The 16,519-nt window shown below is 40.5% G+C and overlaps 1 protein-coding gene across 9 annotated transcripts in view; it reads left to right on the forward strand.

The window, feature by feature from the left end:
* PTPN5 (protein tyrosine phosphatase non-receptor type 5) overlaps positions 1–16,519 on the forward strand; it is an 86,315-nt gene that overhangs the window by 19,616 nt on the left and 50,180 nt on the right. For 2 of the 9 annotated variants that reach the window (XM_069803684.1, XM_069803693.1), the window contains exon 1: positions 4,397–4,508. The exons of the other annotated variants lie outside the window; for them this stretch is intronic. In XM_069803684.1, the coding sequence (XP_069659785.1) occupies positions 4,499–4,508 (10 nt within the window). In that variant the 5' untranslated portion in view covers positions 4,397–4,498. Of the gene's footprint in view, positions 1–4,396; positions 4,509–16,519 lie in introns of those variants that run through there. 9 annotated transcript variants of the gene reach the window in all.

The following is a 16,519-nucleotide window of genomic DNA, read 5'->3' on the forward strand; positions in this document are numbered from 1 at the left end:
AGAATCCCAAACCGCCAAGTTACAGATCTGTGGCCTGACAACCAGATGATCAAGTATTCAATGAACAGACCCCAGTTGCTCCCACAGCTAAAATTTTTCCAAGTTTATCATGCTTTTCACTGGCTTATCTCATAAGCATACAGTAGTTCAGAAAGCAGGCTTCCAGAGTACAGGTAGAGAAAGGCAGAAGTCTTTAGACTCTTTCCAGGACTCTCTCATTGACAGTGGCAGAATCTGTCAGTATCCTTTTAGCACTGAATAGCCTTCTATCTGATGACAAACTATTTTCTAGGAGTTCAAGAAGCAATGAAGCTGTATTTCCCTTACAGAACTACTTAGTAGCTTGTGTAACATGAATTGGTCTCTATTTCCTCTATTTTAAACACCTGTTTCTTCTTTCTTGATCTCTGTGAAAGTTGGCATCTAGATCCCTCATCCCGGTTACTTTTTTTTTTTTTTTTTACCAGCAAAAAATGCTATTATGTGGAGTAGCAGTTACAAGGGGTTGTGTGGAATGACTGGGGTGAGAGTTCACAGATAGTCTGCATTATATAAACTGTGCTTTCCACTCAGCTGGTTAATTAAACTTGGTTTTTGGATCCCAAGACAGAAATCACTTATGTGCACACTTTATTTTAATAACATGTTTCTTCTCCTCTGCCCCAGGAGATTTGGCCCTGTCTTCAGGTTTGTTTGTTCTTAAGATAGAGAAAAGGAATATGAGGGCAAAAGGAGAGTGTGTGGCTCTGTGTAGTCCCTTTTCGGGCAAATACTCTTGTCCGATCTGGGGTTGTAGGTGGAGTGAGGGAACATCTTACAACACAGCATCGCTATAGATTGCCTGAATGATGTGTTCTTTGGAATAGATTCTATGTCCTTCCCAGAACAGGGAAAAAGTGAACAGCAGCAATAAACCATTTTATTGTTTTGTGTTCCACCCTCTGGATTTGTGTTACTGTTCTGTGGTGAACTGTTCTGTTCTTGCACATTAACCTGCTTTGCTGCTCTGTCAATGCCAGGGTATATATCCAGATAATTGTGTGCACAGTTTTTACTTGTGTCTGGGCAGACTATGCCAGTGTTTTCAGCAAAAATTAACCTGGTAGCTTAAAAACATGGGGTTTTGCTCATACAGAGCACAAGATAAAGTCACTCTTGCTTCTATGAAGCAGTCTGAATGTGCTGCTGAGTACTTGCTACCAGAAGTTTTGCAATTGCTTATCAGTCCTCTGTGACACATCCTCTAGAGGTTTCACACAGAGCAAAATGAAGTGCTGAAATCTTCTCTTAAGTTGGAGCCCGATCTTGCTGGCACTTATGCACATGAGTAAGTGTTCCAGTGACTAGTTTTAGCTGCTCATGTCAGTATAACAAAGGACACACAAGAATTATAGAAGCAAGGTCATGCAGTTGTATTGCCTTTATTGTTTAAGGTTACTGGTTTTCTGTAAAACCACTCTGCCATCAAGGTTTTCCTCACAGTCACGGGCACATGGCAGCATATTTCATCTACATCATTGTAAAGTAGGTGTAAAATGCTACCAAATCTGAATATTGTTTTCACATCAGTTTTGCACTGATAATAGCAGCAAGATGTAAGGTAATTGAAAATAAGACTGTATGCGTTTTTCAGAGGCAGGAGTGATTCCTAACTGTCCTTGCTTTAGTGGTGTTTTCTTCTGATCATTCACATACTGTTGGAGAGACAGGAAGATGGGTCATGTTAGGCAATAGATGGGCTTATTTCCTTCAACAGTTTAAAACTACACTTGTCCCCCTAAATTACATGGTGGGGTAAAGAGGAAGCAGAGGAGGAATGCTTGAATTTAGAGGCAGTGTAGGGAAAGGGATTAAGTGTAGCATCTGGCAAGGCACCTCTACTGAAGGCAGACTACAACAGTTGCATAAAGCTTAAGAAGAGGTAACTCTTTCTTAGTAGAAGCTACGAGGACCTAGAAAGACAAGCCTTGTGCCTACAGCTTCAGCATTAATTCTTATTCATTTGGCCTCTCTGGAAATGTCATGATATCAAGTTCCTTGCACAGCAGTGTGTGTAAAGACAACACTTTTATACCAACATTTGAATATTATGGTGGACTGCAGGCACTAAGGAAGATTGAAGAACAGCATTTGGGGCTACTGTCATTGCAGCTCTGTGTTAAAAACTAAGATGTGTGATCAAGTTACCTTGTATCAGGTGAACCACAGTAACTATGTATACATGTTCTTAGTCTGCTTTTGTAAAAGCACTAGGCACTTCTTGCTTGAATTTTGGCAATCTTGTCTTCTGTTTGCATTGGACTGAGAGCATACAGAGTCAGTTACACTTCCACTTAACAGAAGTATTAACTTTATATACTGGGGCAACCTGTTCAGGTACTGGAGCCCTTCGTGTCAAGACAAGGTAGCATAAGGAGAGCTGTATAGAAAGGCATAGCATCTTTTGTTAGACCACTTGATGTAGTTTGGGGGTATAATTTGGCCTTCAGTAGTGAGTCAAGAGGCACCAATTCCTTTTTTCCAGTGGCAATCACTTATAAAATCCAGTTACTTCTTGGTTCTGCCCCTTATGGACATGCTGCGGGAGTGGAATGAGTGCATTGCGAAGCCTGTTTCTCAGGAGCTGTTGCATGCAGCTGGCGATTATGTCATCAACAGAAGTTTCAGGGGAGCAATGAGGATACTGATGGTGGACTCAGAACTATCCACACCGTCTCTTATGGTGCTTGTTAGTTGTTTTGAATAGTACCTGCTCTGTAAAAGAAGTTGACTCCCCTTGGGACTTGCCTGCTAGACATCTTTTCTGTGTTTGAGCTTTGACTTAAGAAGACACATCAGAAAACAAACTCAATAAAAACATCTAGCTGAAAATAATTAGTTGTCATCTTTTCCTGCAAGGGAGGGAGAGATGTCTTTAAGTGGCTGTAAAAGTATAAATACCATCTGTATGCTTTATGCCTGATTTTTCTGGTTTTAAGAATAACTTTTGGATTATGCTTTGACACACACTGTGTACACAGACAGTACTTCTTATTCTTGGACCTGTATAGTTCCTCCATGCTATGTTTGTATTACAAGTGAAAGACAGCGTGTATCCAGACCTTTACAGGAAGTTTCCTCCCTTGACTTAGTAGTCCCTTGTCCTAGGTAGCAGAGGATTGCTTAATGCAAAGACGTGCTATGTTGGTTGAGGTGATATTTTGAGGAGTGCCTCACACATGACTCTGCTGACTTGCTTTTACCTGGATGCAGTCTTGTTCTATCCTGGTGTCTTCTAAGACTGTGATTTGCTTTTAAATATGTTTTTCTTTAATGTGCAGATGTGCTTATCTATATGCAGTGGTCACCTCATGTCCCAGAGCTGACATCTGGATATCTAGGTGGTCTTTGATCTACTAGCCTGTTCAAAACTGGAAAGATCAGTTTCTAATGAAATGAATTCTCTGTGATTTCAACCAGTACCTCTGTAGGAGAGGGCACTTTCAGGATTTAGCCCTTTATACTCTTGTTCTTAAGGAGACTTCTTGATTGGGTTTGTAATGCAGAGTGTGTTGCCATCAATAAAAGAGTTGTATTTGTCTCTGTGAGCTTTGGATGAGACTGTGAATGAACTGGCCTGATGTTCACAGTGCGAGGTGCTTTAGAAGTAGATGACAAATTATACAAGCCTTGGAGGCAGAGCACTTTATAATCTGGACAAAAAATACAGCTCTGGCCCCTCCCTTAGCAGAATTTGGAAAGAATGAAAAAGTCCTTGCAGTTTGTTAGAGGTGAATTTCTTTCTACATGCCTGCATAACCCTCTTTGCCCATGTTTTTGCTATGCTTCAAGTGACATGCTGGCCACAGTCTCTGAGGCTATGATAGACTGTCTTTTTCCAGATTATGTATTCAGTTAGCCCCACTGTGTGGTAAGTATGACACATTCAACAGTCCTATACAAATAAGTAATAAGGATTTCTGTTTTGTACTCACAGATGTTTAAGCACTTGCTGAAATTTTAATGAAATTAGCCATTATGATTTCGGCTGAAGGCTTTTTCCATATGGAGCAGATGGCTCCTAAGGGAGCTTAACTTATGGATCACCCCACTTTCCTTAAATACTAAAAGACTTTATGGCACATACCCTTTGGATACCTGGAAGGCTTCAGGAACATCCCAATTCCTGTATGCAGGCAATAAGCAAAAGCAAGTCGATCAATAACAACACAGGAATATACTTCATCTTCTTTCCATGCTTCACCCCACAGATCAGAGGCTTGATACTTCCTTTATGGATGAACATGACATCATGGTCTTTTAGAATTTCTTTTCAAGAAAAATTATGTGTAAAAGCCATGAATGATTCTTGGACATCTGATAGTGTTAAAGGTTAGATTTTTCACTTATTTTTTAGGATACTAGTGCATAAAGGACATAAATTATAATCCCAGAGGACCATCTGTCCTGGAGCAGACATTGGAACTGAGATACTATGTGACTGAAAGGACTTGAGTCCATGTCAGATGGTAAGTAAGATAAGGAAGACAATGAAGACATATCATACTGTCACTTCACATGAAAAATACAGTCATACCCTCTTTTAGAACTTGTCCTAATCTTCTTGGAGAATGAAAGGAACAAGGAACAAAAGGAAAAAAAAAAAGAAAGGAAAATTCATTGCAGGTTGTAAATGTTTTGTAAAGCCCAGGAAGCATGGAAGGTACTTTTTGCTAGATCTTTTTGTAGTGCAGTGTATCTTTTAATCTGGCTGTGGTTCTCACATTGTGCAGAGAGTCCATTTTACCTCCATTACCTACTTGATGTCTATGAAGTTTAACTAGGATTTCTAAGGAAGCCTAAAGGATTGAGACTTTGTCTCCTAAAAGCTCCTTAGAAAGTCCTTTTAAATCTAGTCCATAGCTGTCTCAAACATGTTTTTTATTTAATTGTGGTAAGCAGTAAGTAAATTAGCTTTGTTTAATCATCAAGGCAGTGGGTGTTTTCAAGTCATTCTGCACATGGTTGTAAGCATATTCTGTCTCTTACCAGAAAATGTTTCCTATCTGCCCAGTGAGGGCTCTTGGAGCTACTGGACTTTGGACTTTTAATCATGTACCTGGTGTAGATAAATCTTTTTTTCTTTTTATTGGTTAGGTGATCTATTTACCTTCTGGTTACAGCCTAAATATGCCTTAATGCTGCACTGGACCAGCCTTTCATACCATCTTGCAGGTAGAGAGATCTTGCAGCCTATTGCAGTCTGTGGTTGTTTTTACAGTACAGAAGCCAGTTCAGCTGATGTGGGTGTGCCTTTGGAATCAACTCCAGACTGTGAAGGAGGCCCAGCTTATGGAAAGAGAATGCTGAAAGCCTTTATTAGGGAGTTTTTGGAGGGCAAAAACATGTTCTGTATGTGAACTAGCTGTAAGGTGACTGGGTTTATTCTACATGCTGTGTGCTTCACTTCTGAAAAGCCATTTATGAGCTGTGACCTTTTATTACTTATATAAGAATCCTGAGAAACTTCAGGTAACATACAGATACTTCTCCTGAGTGTTCACTTTCTCTTTACAGCTTATATCTAAGTGGTCAGCTTTGGCCAGCTCATAGTCAATGCTTGCCACTCATTTGATGGCAGAAAGGATGCACTTTCCTTTCTGTAAGCTCAGAGAGTCATGCTAGTGTTCTTTACAGCCTTTGTGTTATAGTCTTGTCCAGATCCTCTGAGGCCAGTGTTAAACCTAGGCCATAAAACGTCAGTATTATTTACTTTGAGGTGGCATGTAGGTGTGCCGAATAATTGGAAGCCTTATTATGTTAGGACGTGTACAAACATGCAGTAAATGGCAAACATGCGCTTTTTGCCTCAGAGCACTTATTTTTGATAGTATAGTGTAAGTAAAAACATGTTATCATATGTTACCTGATCTTTATAGTCATAGACTATATTAATTGCAAAGCAAGATGTAAATGCAATTCTGCTAGTTATACAAAACAGTGAATTCAGGGATCGCTTTGCAGAGTTTATCAAATTTATCCCTGCACTGAAATTTGTAGTAAAACGTATTTAAAAGTATGGAGTTAAACCATGAGTGAATTTGATCCATCCACTGACATAGAAACCACACACATCCTGGTTTTAGCTGGGTATTCAAAAAAAAAACCAAAAAAACCCAAACAAACAACTATATGTGCTATAAATAGAGTATATGATTCTTACAGATACTGAGTATATTCAGAGGCCTTTCACATTTCACTTCCTATTTCCTGTCCACCAATATGGCTGCTTTGGGGGGAAATGTGTGGATGGTTCTGGTAGAGTAATGCGCTTTTTGCCCCCTTTTTTTCCCCCCCTCCTGGTTTATATGGGACTTCACTTCTTCCCCTTGTGTTTTCACTTAGGCTTTGACACTGTCCTAAGAGAAGTGTTCCCCTCTTTATTCGCTTTTTCTCATCTCCATTGAATTGTGCTTCGCCAAAATATCATGTGTTCATGCACATAGCCTGCAGGTTGTTGGTCAAAAAGATCTTTAATTCAGCGGTGCTACTGGCTTACTCTTTATACGTGGGCAATACAAAGGGAAGTTTTTCAAACAGTTTTGTTTTTATTGCAGAATAAGGCGTGGGTAGTTCTGCCTTGCAGAAAAGCTTAGCCTGGGAAAACCTGATGTGGGAGGGGAGAAAGAAAAGATCGACAATCATTTATCATGTGACATCAAAGTGGAATAGTTCCAACAAAAAAACTTGTGGTAAAGCTTTCCAGCTGCATGTGAGCTGAAGGTCGTGCACTTTCCTTCGTGTTAACATAATAGTGTCAGCATGGAAGCATTAGTAAAGTACCGTGGAAGAAAGTCTGTTTGTATAGGCTGCCTCTGGCAAGCGTGCTTGCTGAAAAGGTAGCCTGAGAAAGGCCTCAGTCTGAGGTGGCTGAACAGACTGGTTTTGGCACAAGAGGCAAAGACAGTTAGAAAGTATCAATGATACTAATTTGAGTGAAGGCTCAGGAAATGGTTTATAAAATGCAAATCCATGTCTTTAAAGTTGGCAGAAGATGCTCCAATAAATGTTTGAAGTATAAGTCATTGTACAGGCATTGTCGTAGGACTGTAGACTGGCCCTTGTTTCAAATTTGGCTAAGAAAAAGGTATGGTTCTGTTCAGCTGTCACAAACACACTAATAAACTTCAATATTGCAGAAAATGCTACATAGAATGTGGTTGAAGGTTTCCAGGGTTTTAGTGGCTAAGTTGAGCAATCAATAAAATGCAAACAAAGAAAATACTGTCGTTTTCATTACAGGGCATGTGAACTAATGAGAAACTTCTAATGCATTGCTTGGTTAGGGTAGGTTGGAGGGCAAATGTTAAACCAGTGTTCACTATCAAATTCTGAAAAAGGACTTGGGAAACTGTTAGGATGTATTCGTGCCAGCCAATGAGAAGGGATGGTGAAACCATAAAATGATGGACTAGATTGAAAAATTTTAAGTAACCAGAAAGCTATCTATTTCACAGAACTGCTTCGAGTTAGATTTTGCATGTGCTCACATCCAACATAGCACATGAAGCAAAAAGTGTGCAGAGTGGAATAAAACTGGATGGTGTTTCTGGAGGCTTGAAAAATTTTGCTGTAGCTTTATGACATAGCTATGAGCTCCTGTGGTGCAGGTGGAAAACAGGATACAGATAAAAGAGGTCACATGAGTCTGTGGGGATGAGCAAAGCTAATGTGCTATTTTTGAAGGAGTGTGCACTTGGGTTGACAGCTTGAAGTCTTTCAGTTAAATCTTTGTTAAAGCAAGTTTCTTCCGCAGTGTGTACAGAAAACACTGCAGAAAATTAAACTGATGAAAATCTCAGTCCATCTCTGAACAGCATCTAAGAATCAGAGAGATGATGAAAATAAGGCGGTTTGCAGTGCCAACGTGCACTGCATCTCCAGGTTTGCATCTACAGGGACTGTGATTTCACCAAAGAGTTAAATTAAAAATCAGTCTATTCTTTTTGCCAAGTATCTATTTGGTAAATTATCATGTGCCAGTTTTAATTCTATGGTCCTTATTGCTTTAGTACAGTTTCTTTCAGGTTTAATATAAGACAGTTTGCCTTCAAGGAACTTTTAAGACAGGTATTGGCTATCTGCAATACATGAGAGAGTAATTGTTATATCTTGTGGGCCAGATTGTAATCCTGGTTTCGTTTGATGGTGTTGCACAAATAACCCTGATGACTTTGGGGAGATTCTTACAAAAAGAAGAGCAAAGAAGTGAATAAGGAAGCCTTAGTCTGACTCTGTGTGGTTTATATGGCTTCTGTTTGAGAAATAAAATATAGCAATATACTCAGTGGAAAGAACACTTCTCTGGGAACATACTGGAAAGAAGAAGCGATTGTTTTCTTAATGGTTTGGCAAACACAAGTTGAGAGACTGTTCATTTAACATTGAGCTTTCATTACATGGACATTCCATGATTTCACTGTAGTATTTATAAACAGTAGTCCGCATTTCTAATGAATGCTTGATTCAGAAAGAGATTTGTGCTTATGAAATGTTTGTATAGTAACATGAGCAGAGTTTGGCTAACCATATGCTTGCATGTGGAATGCAAATAGAACCATGAAAAAAGCCACTCTGACTTTGGCATGAAAAATCCCACCCATTTTCCTGTAAGGTTGTTTTTCGTCTTGTTCCATTACAAATCACGAAGAAGTGGCATTCACAGCACACTAGGTAAAAGTGGTGAAAATGTTGATTGCAACAACGAGAATCAAAAGAAATGTAACCATGGTTGGAAAGTTTAGCATTTACCAATGGATTAAATATGTGGGTAACATGTATTTACCACGTGTTACATGCTGTATGGGTAACGGGTAAATACAGCAAAATTTTGTCTTTGTTAAGATCTTAAAGGAAAAGATGACTTGGAAGGTAATGTTTGGAAGACATGTTGTATGGTATACCTTTATGAAGGGCTGGACAAGTTCTTAGGCATTTTTTTATAATTCTTCTTGTACTTAATCCTTTCTCAAGCTGGACAGGTGGCAAGTAAGTTGACTTGATGCTCTTGCTTCTCCTTCTACCCGGTGCATAAAATGGTTTTCTTGCCTTATACTAAGTAAGGGGTGTAACTCTGGTAAAATGGCATTTGTAACTTACAGAGACTTGAACCTATTGACGCTGTCCCCTGATGTATGCTTATTCCTCTGCCAGCTCCATTAGCCCAGCATAGCAGTCACAGTATCAAGGATATCTTTTTCTTTAATACCAAAGATAATACTCTGTTATTCAGATTGGGATTTTATGAGGCATTTAAGGAAACTGATAATTTGTTTTCTGCTGAAGTTCCAGTGCAAGTTGGAATCCTTGGGTCACCTTTCAGGCATCCTGCATGAAAACACAACAGAATCCATTTGCTGATACATCCCTGGGTCTCGCTTTCACTAAGTGACTTTCTACGTCACCATGGAGAGATTGCCATTCATCATGTCACTGTAACTAGAAAACCGTGAAGCTGTGTGGTCTCTGGTGATGCTGACAGTTTGGTATTGGTGGACTATGCGTTTTCAAATTGTAAACTGCTACAAAGGTTTATCTTGAACTTCAAAAGACCTAGTAGGCTATGTCAGCTGAATTAGAGCATACAGGTTTCTGCATTCAGCAGTTTGTGGTGTGTTGCGGTGTGTGTTGTCATCTTCAGCCTAGCAGCCCAAGTAAAAGATATGCACGGGCTGATCTAGCACAGTGTTTTGGTGCAAAGCTCCAGCTTGTGATTTGGGTTTCCACAGCAAGGTATTCTAACCACTATGCTGCTGCTTCCCCAGCAGCTGTGAGTTTTATCTTCGTTTCCACAAGGATGTACATCTGTTTTCCTCCAGGTGCATTCCACCCTGCCTCTTTCTTTCCCAGATAAACACTGCATTTCCAGTTGCAGTGACAGAATGGTTTGGGTTTTTTTTCCAAATTGATGAGATGAAGTTGCTTCTTGTTTGCTTGATAATGCTGTACTGTGCTTGCAATGAAAAAATAATCAAATTAAGTGGAATGCACCTGAGTTTGGGCTCGAACATTCATTTTCAGTTGACCACACCAATTATTTGGTTTTGTTTCAGTCTTTGGACCTTAATACAAGAATGTCACTTGAAAAGTTTAAAGATTTGTCAAGAACCATGAGCATATCTTGATAGGACATTGAGACATACTTAATATGGTATGACCCAGGAGTGCTAGCAGAAGTAGGCAGCTGTATTTCAAAGGTGGATCACAGAGTTTGTTTTTTTAAAACAGTTTCTGGCAGTTCCTAGGAAGATTTGGATCCTAAGTCCAAGGTAAAAGTACATTCTACTGTGTCTCCACTACTACACAAGCAGCAAAATAGTATCTCTGGGCTGTTACTTTCCTCCAAGGATTATTCAGGACTGTTCTGTCAGTCCGTCTTTCACTGTTCGTATTAGGACAGTCTTCCCCTCCTGTGCTCTTACCTCTCTCTGTATGTAGCTCCCACTTTTTAAGCTTGATCTTCAACACTAGGGACTGTCACAGAAGACAAGCCTGACCATGTGCTTTATCTGTGTTAGAGTGAGATCAGCATGGTATCATCTTTCTGTCTTTTTTCCTGGTTTCTGATGAAGGAAACGTGGGCATATGGACCTGAGGAGAGCAACAGAAAACTCCAGTTACAACCCTGCTCCAGATGATCATAGAGGGGGGAAGAATCACGGTTGTACTTTGTTCCTGCTGTGCAGTTAGATGTAGGAGCCTATGTACATGCAGCATGACAAAAAACAGGTGGGGCATGGTGGGATATTCCCTGAGATGGCATTTTTTGGCTTGGCATGTGTACCTGTGAGGCCATGTTCCACCCCTGTAAGAGTGGACAGAACTGAGGTTATATTCGGCCCTGGCTAGTGCTGTAATACTTCCCCACATGGGACTTTCTTGGGTTTTGTGCAGGTGCAAATATCATAAACATTGCTGCAGTTTAAGACCTGTGATGCTGGGCTGTCTTCAGACTGCCCAGTTTGTAGTATTTGATGTTCTCACAACTGCACCTGTGTTTTCCTAATTGAGAGTAGCAAATAGACACGCATTTGTGTGTTGTATTTGCAGACACACAATTAAAGGAAGCAAAAATATAAGGTAAGCAGCAGTTTGAAAAGCATGCCAGTGTCAGTTTCAAAAGCAACTATGCAGTATTGTCTCCTTGTCTTTCAGTGTGAAATGGACTCCATGTTTTTAAGCTGCTTTTGAAAATGTAACTTAGGCCCATCTTTTGAAAAACAGTTAAAGTTGCTTCAGCAGAACTAGGGTCCAATCTGACTGGATTGGGGATTTTGAAAATTTCCCTAGACCTCTTGAAAATCTGGCTTCTTAATGCCCTAAATTATTTAGGGAGGGGGTACCCACCATCATGTTTCTGACTAGAAAAATGAATCAAAATCAATGTCTGATTTCTGCATTTGCCTTTGAAAATTTCCATGAAGAGCTCACAGTGGCAACTGGGGAATGACAGAAAAGTTTAACTAGATTTTTTTCCTGCTTCAGAGTTTAGAGCAAGGTATTCCAGAGGAGAGGGAGGGAGGACTCTCTACCCTAACTCTGAGGTTACTTAATCCCCAGGAGGAAGGAAGTTTTCAGTGTACTGCACTTCTTGCATATGCTGCCTTGTTTGATTTGAGCTACTGCCAGGTGCTGTTTTTAGTCTCCACTCAGTCCTTCTGCCAGGCTTTCACACTCCTCCTCCTCCTGTGGGCTTCTCTTCTATGGCCTTGTATTTATTTTCCTTCTTTCGTCTCTTCTCTCATCAGATATTCTTATTTCCATTATTCTCAAACATACTCACACCTTCTTTTGTGACTTTTGTCCTCTTCATTTTATCTTCTCCTTTCTCTGCTTGTTGCTGCTAGTCCGTTGTCTAGCTTAACTTTCATCTTTCATGTTACTTGATGAGAGTGGTTTTGTAGGACCTCATTTAATGTTATAGAACAGGCATTTTAGAGGTCAGAAATACCAAAGGGCCTCTTTCAGGGATGTGGGATCCAAAACGGTGCAGCATTTTGAATTGGGCACATTGTTAAGTACCAAATCTTATGCATGCCTCATGGTCACTGTTTGGGTTGGTGGACTAACTGATTGATTAATGGACAAACTAATCACATAACTACATGCTGAAATAAGCTGAAAATCAGCCTGGTGAAAATGCAAGTAATTTTTGAGAACAGAACCTTGCTGACATGTCTGCAACAGTCTTATAAACTGTATTTTAGCTGAAGCAAACCACCCTTTGGAAGTCTAATGTCTGTTGTCACAGTATCTCAAACCTCTACTGCTTTTGGAAATCATGCTTTCTAGACCTCTGCCTTACCAGTTTGCAGATTGAGGTTTCGTGCTTTCTGTATGCCTGCTGGTGACATCTCTGTCACCATGGGAGAATGCAAGAAACCTCAATGAGAAAAGTATTTTAATAAGGATAGCATTAAGAAGAGAGTGGGAGGGGAATACCATCCCCAAGAATTAGAGGTTTTAATGATGGAATGTTTTCTTCATTGTATCACAGTTCTCTCTCAGAAAAGAAGTCTTGGGAACCTGAGACTTGCTTTATCTTCATGCATCTTCTTACCTCTTTCCACCTACTCATGATCTCTGATCTTTGTTAATCTGTATTTGCTCTGCATGTTCACAGGGAAAAGTTCTTAAAGGAAAGGGGAAGGACTGCAAGGACTGAGAATTTAGCAAAGCTGATGGAGAGCAGGCATTGAGTCATGCTGAACTGTCCAAAAGCAGTGAGGAGCAGTCTCCCAACCCTGCTGCCTGAGAAGGTTGTCAAAGCAGAGATAATCATGGCATGGTCTTACCTGGTTGTTAGATTTCTAGCTGCAGAGTGTTGCGCTAGGAAATCCAGTTGAATGCAACCTGGGAGTTCCCCATGGCCCTTTCATCACAAAATGTGCCTTCCAATTGAGATCTGGCTATGTTGCAAAAAAAAAGAGACTTATTCAAGCATGTTACTGCAGGAAAGAACGGGAAAAGGGGAGTCTTGTCTTGGTGAACCTTCCTTAGGAGCATTCAGAGTGGAACCGAGGAGCTTAAGTTCTCAGATTTAGTGGAGAAAGGAGAGATTCTGGTAGTCCATGAGAAGAGCTTTGGGGAGAACAGAAGAGGAGTTGAGTAAATATTGACAGGTTTGACTTTTTTGGGGTGCATTTTAGCAACATCTGTCAAGCTTCCTTTAAAAATACCCAGCCAGCTGTAGCTTAACTGTAGATATTTTCCATACTTACTTCCCAGCGTAAGGAATTGGCATTTTAATTTCACAAACAAATCTACCAGCTTTTTAGATTGTCGTGGTTTAACCCCATGCAGCTGCTCACTGACTTCCCCCTCACCCAGTGGGGAGAAAATCGGGAAAAGAAGTAAAACTCATAGGTTGAGGTAAAAACGGTTTAATAGAACAGAAAAGAAGAAACTAATAATAATAACACTAATAAAATGACAACAGTAATAATAAAAGGATTGGAATATACAAGTGATGCACAGTGCAATTGCTCACCACCTGCCAATTGAGGCCCAGTTAGTCCCTGAGCGGTGATCCCCCCAGTTTGTATACTGGGCATGACATCACATGGTATGGAATACCCCGTTGGCCACTTTGGGTCAGCTGTCCTGGCTGTGTCCCCTCCCAACTTCTTGTGCCCCTCCAGCCTTCTTGCTGGCTGGGCATCAGAAGCTGAAAAATCCTTGACTTTAGACTAAACATTACTTAGCAACAACTGAAAACATCAGTGTTATCAACATTCTTCTCATACCTAGCTCAAAAACATAGCACTATACCAGCTACTAGGAAGACAATTAGCTCTATCCCAGCTGAAACCAGGACAAGATTCATCTACCTGCTTGCAGAAATGGAAACCCAGTAGGTTGAGTTTGTTGTCATGTGCTTTGCCATCATGGCTTTCTGGTGGTTATCTAAGCTTTACATAGTCTATTCTGTTCAGGTTTTGAGCTGTACTGTTTCCATATAATTTCATCCCTGAAATTGTGCCCACCACTACGATACGTGCTAGCACTGGGTTGTTAGACTGTTCTCACCATGGGATCTGAATGCCTCTTCACTGTAGTCTGTTTGGCTTCTTGTGTGCTGCACCCCATGCTGTGGTAGCAAGCTGCCTGGATATTACTATATTGTGGTTCTTTGCGCCTACCAGAGAGCACGAATGCTTATCAGGTGTCCTTAATAACATGAACCTGGCATTGCTTTATTTTCAACTCAGCTGCTTAGCTAAAAGAATGTGTTATTTAAAAGAAAAAAAGCAATTTCACCTGAAAGTAAATGGCCAAATGGAATTTTATTTAGTCTCGACAATAGAGGCCATTTGCTGTTGATGATTGCCATCATGGCATGCTTTAAGTGAGAACAAACATACTACCCCCCTCCAATACACACAGGCCTTTTTTCCTAACAGATTTATTCATTAAGCATATGTTCAAAGACTACAGCTATTACCACTTCTAAATAGAACCATTTTTTCATTGCTTTTCATAGATACAATGCTACAGTGTTATGAAAAACCCATTAACGTTCCGACTTAATTAACTAACATATTCTATTAAAACTCCTTTCTGCTCTAGCAGTTGTTTGACAATAGGCAGATAAATACTGTATGTTGGAGACCGACCTTCAAATGACAGTCCAAAGTTGCTGCTTTTTGCAAAGTCTTTAGCAGTTTGAATGCCTTTGTCTTCCCTACATGTATATTAAAAAGGTCTCTTATTTCTGAGCCCAGAAATAGGAGGGGAGGTGGTTAGGCTGCAAGGCTTGGTCCTAGCTTCTTTGCACAGGCAACGTTCCTGCTGAAATAGGTAAAAGTTTCATCTGACCAATTTTGCAGGCTTTCAGGGAGAGGGATGGCACTCCTGAAAGACACTAAATGCCTTCCATTTTCTATGCCTTCTGTGGGAGACAGAGATAAATACAGAAAGCTTTTTCAGAATAGGTCATTTTTCTTTCATCATATTCATGCAGGGGCTCTCAAAATGGCCCTTTTTAGCACCCTGTGTGCTCACCGGTACTGGCAGGTTCTGAATGTCCTTTGCCTGGATACTGAAGAGTCGGTGCTATTTTCCATAGGGGAAAATGCTTGTGCAACAGCTCTTAGGTAGAAGCTTCCTTTGTTCTTGAGGTTTTTCTGCATGCTACTAAAGTGCTATTCCTATTGCATGCACGTATGGATTTGGTGATGCTATGTCTTTTCAGTTGGTAAGACCATTTCAAAATCTGTAGAGATGAAAGGATGGACTATAATGTTATAATTATCCCCCAGAAGTAGGACTTGATATTTCCTTGATTCATCTTTTGTCTTTCATGTCTCTGCTCATCATATCTGAAAGACATCACAGTGCTTCTACCTGGGCCATGCATAAAATGTAGCTCTTTCTTGTCCATTCTGCTTATGATCTTCCCAGCATAATTAATGCTATCTTCAGGAAAAAGCACCAAGAGAGTGTGTTGCACATATTTGTCAGTGGGAGTTGAGGGGTGCAAGGAAAAAAAAAAAATCTTCTAGTAGAATCTGGCCCCTGTGGAGGAAGACCAGAGGTGGGGGTGGGTTTGAAAGCGCTGCATTGGTCCTTAGAAGCAAAGACTGAGATTTACAGTACTACTCAGTGCAGGCTTAACTTCTTCACTGAAGTCAAGTGTATACCTCAGTGTGGGAAGAGACTTGGTATGAGGTGTTTGGCATCTCCTGTTAATGCAGATGAAGTGTTCTGGATGGCATAGCAGGAATATAGCTGTGTGGATGAAAACTTGCTTCCCATTGACACATACTGTCACCCACACTTCATAAGGAACATGCTATGGAAGGCAATTGACTACCCGTATTTCAAAATATATTAAATAAACAGCAGTGTTTCAACATGGAGACAGCACAGTGGGGCAACTAGGAGTCCATAAGGATTTGTTTGGTGCCTTTGTGGTGATCTGAATTATAAATGTTATGAAATCAGGAGCTCCTGACAAGGAAGAAATGCTTTAATCAAGGCCTGAGAAAACAATGTTTTTGAATAGCCCCAATCTGTGTTGCATAGATAAGGTGGTAAAATAACTTGCTGTCTTTTAATCCTCAGAATAGGAGGTACTGTGAGACCTTTTATACCTGTAGCAATGGGATGTTTTAAGTGTACCTCCTTGGCGGCCATGCCTCCCACAAATGCAGCATACCTGCCACCTGCTTCCATGTAACATCAGATCGTGTTCAAGTCCTCTCCAGAATGGTCTCGGTCTAAGGTATCAAAGAGCATTTCTGCACTGTTTGCTGAAGTACAGAAAGAAAATCCCTAGGCTAGCTGATACCAAGCTGCCACTGGAGCTAGAAGTAGAAATGCTATGCTGATGCAGGATCCAAAATGGTGTCTCCACAGAACTTTGCTTACCACCTTGCAGACTTGGTGATCAATGTCAGCTCTTGCTAAGGTAACTCAGCATGAGGCTGTGTGGTGTGAGGTGCAGTCACCTTAGATCAAGTGGAGCCTTGGGATGCAT

This window comes from Haliaeetus albicilla, chromosome 16 (assembly GCF_947461875.1).
Source record: "Haliaeetus albicilla chromosome 16, bHalAlb1.1, whole genome shotgun sequence".
In the NCBI taxonomy this organism is placed as follows: Eukaryota; Metazoa; Chordata; class Aves; order Accipitriformes; family Accipitridae; genus Haliaeetus; species Haliaeetus albicilla.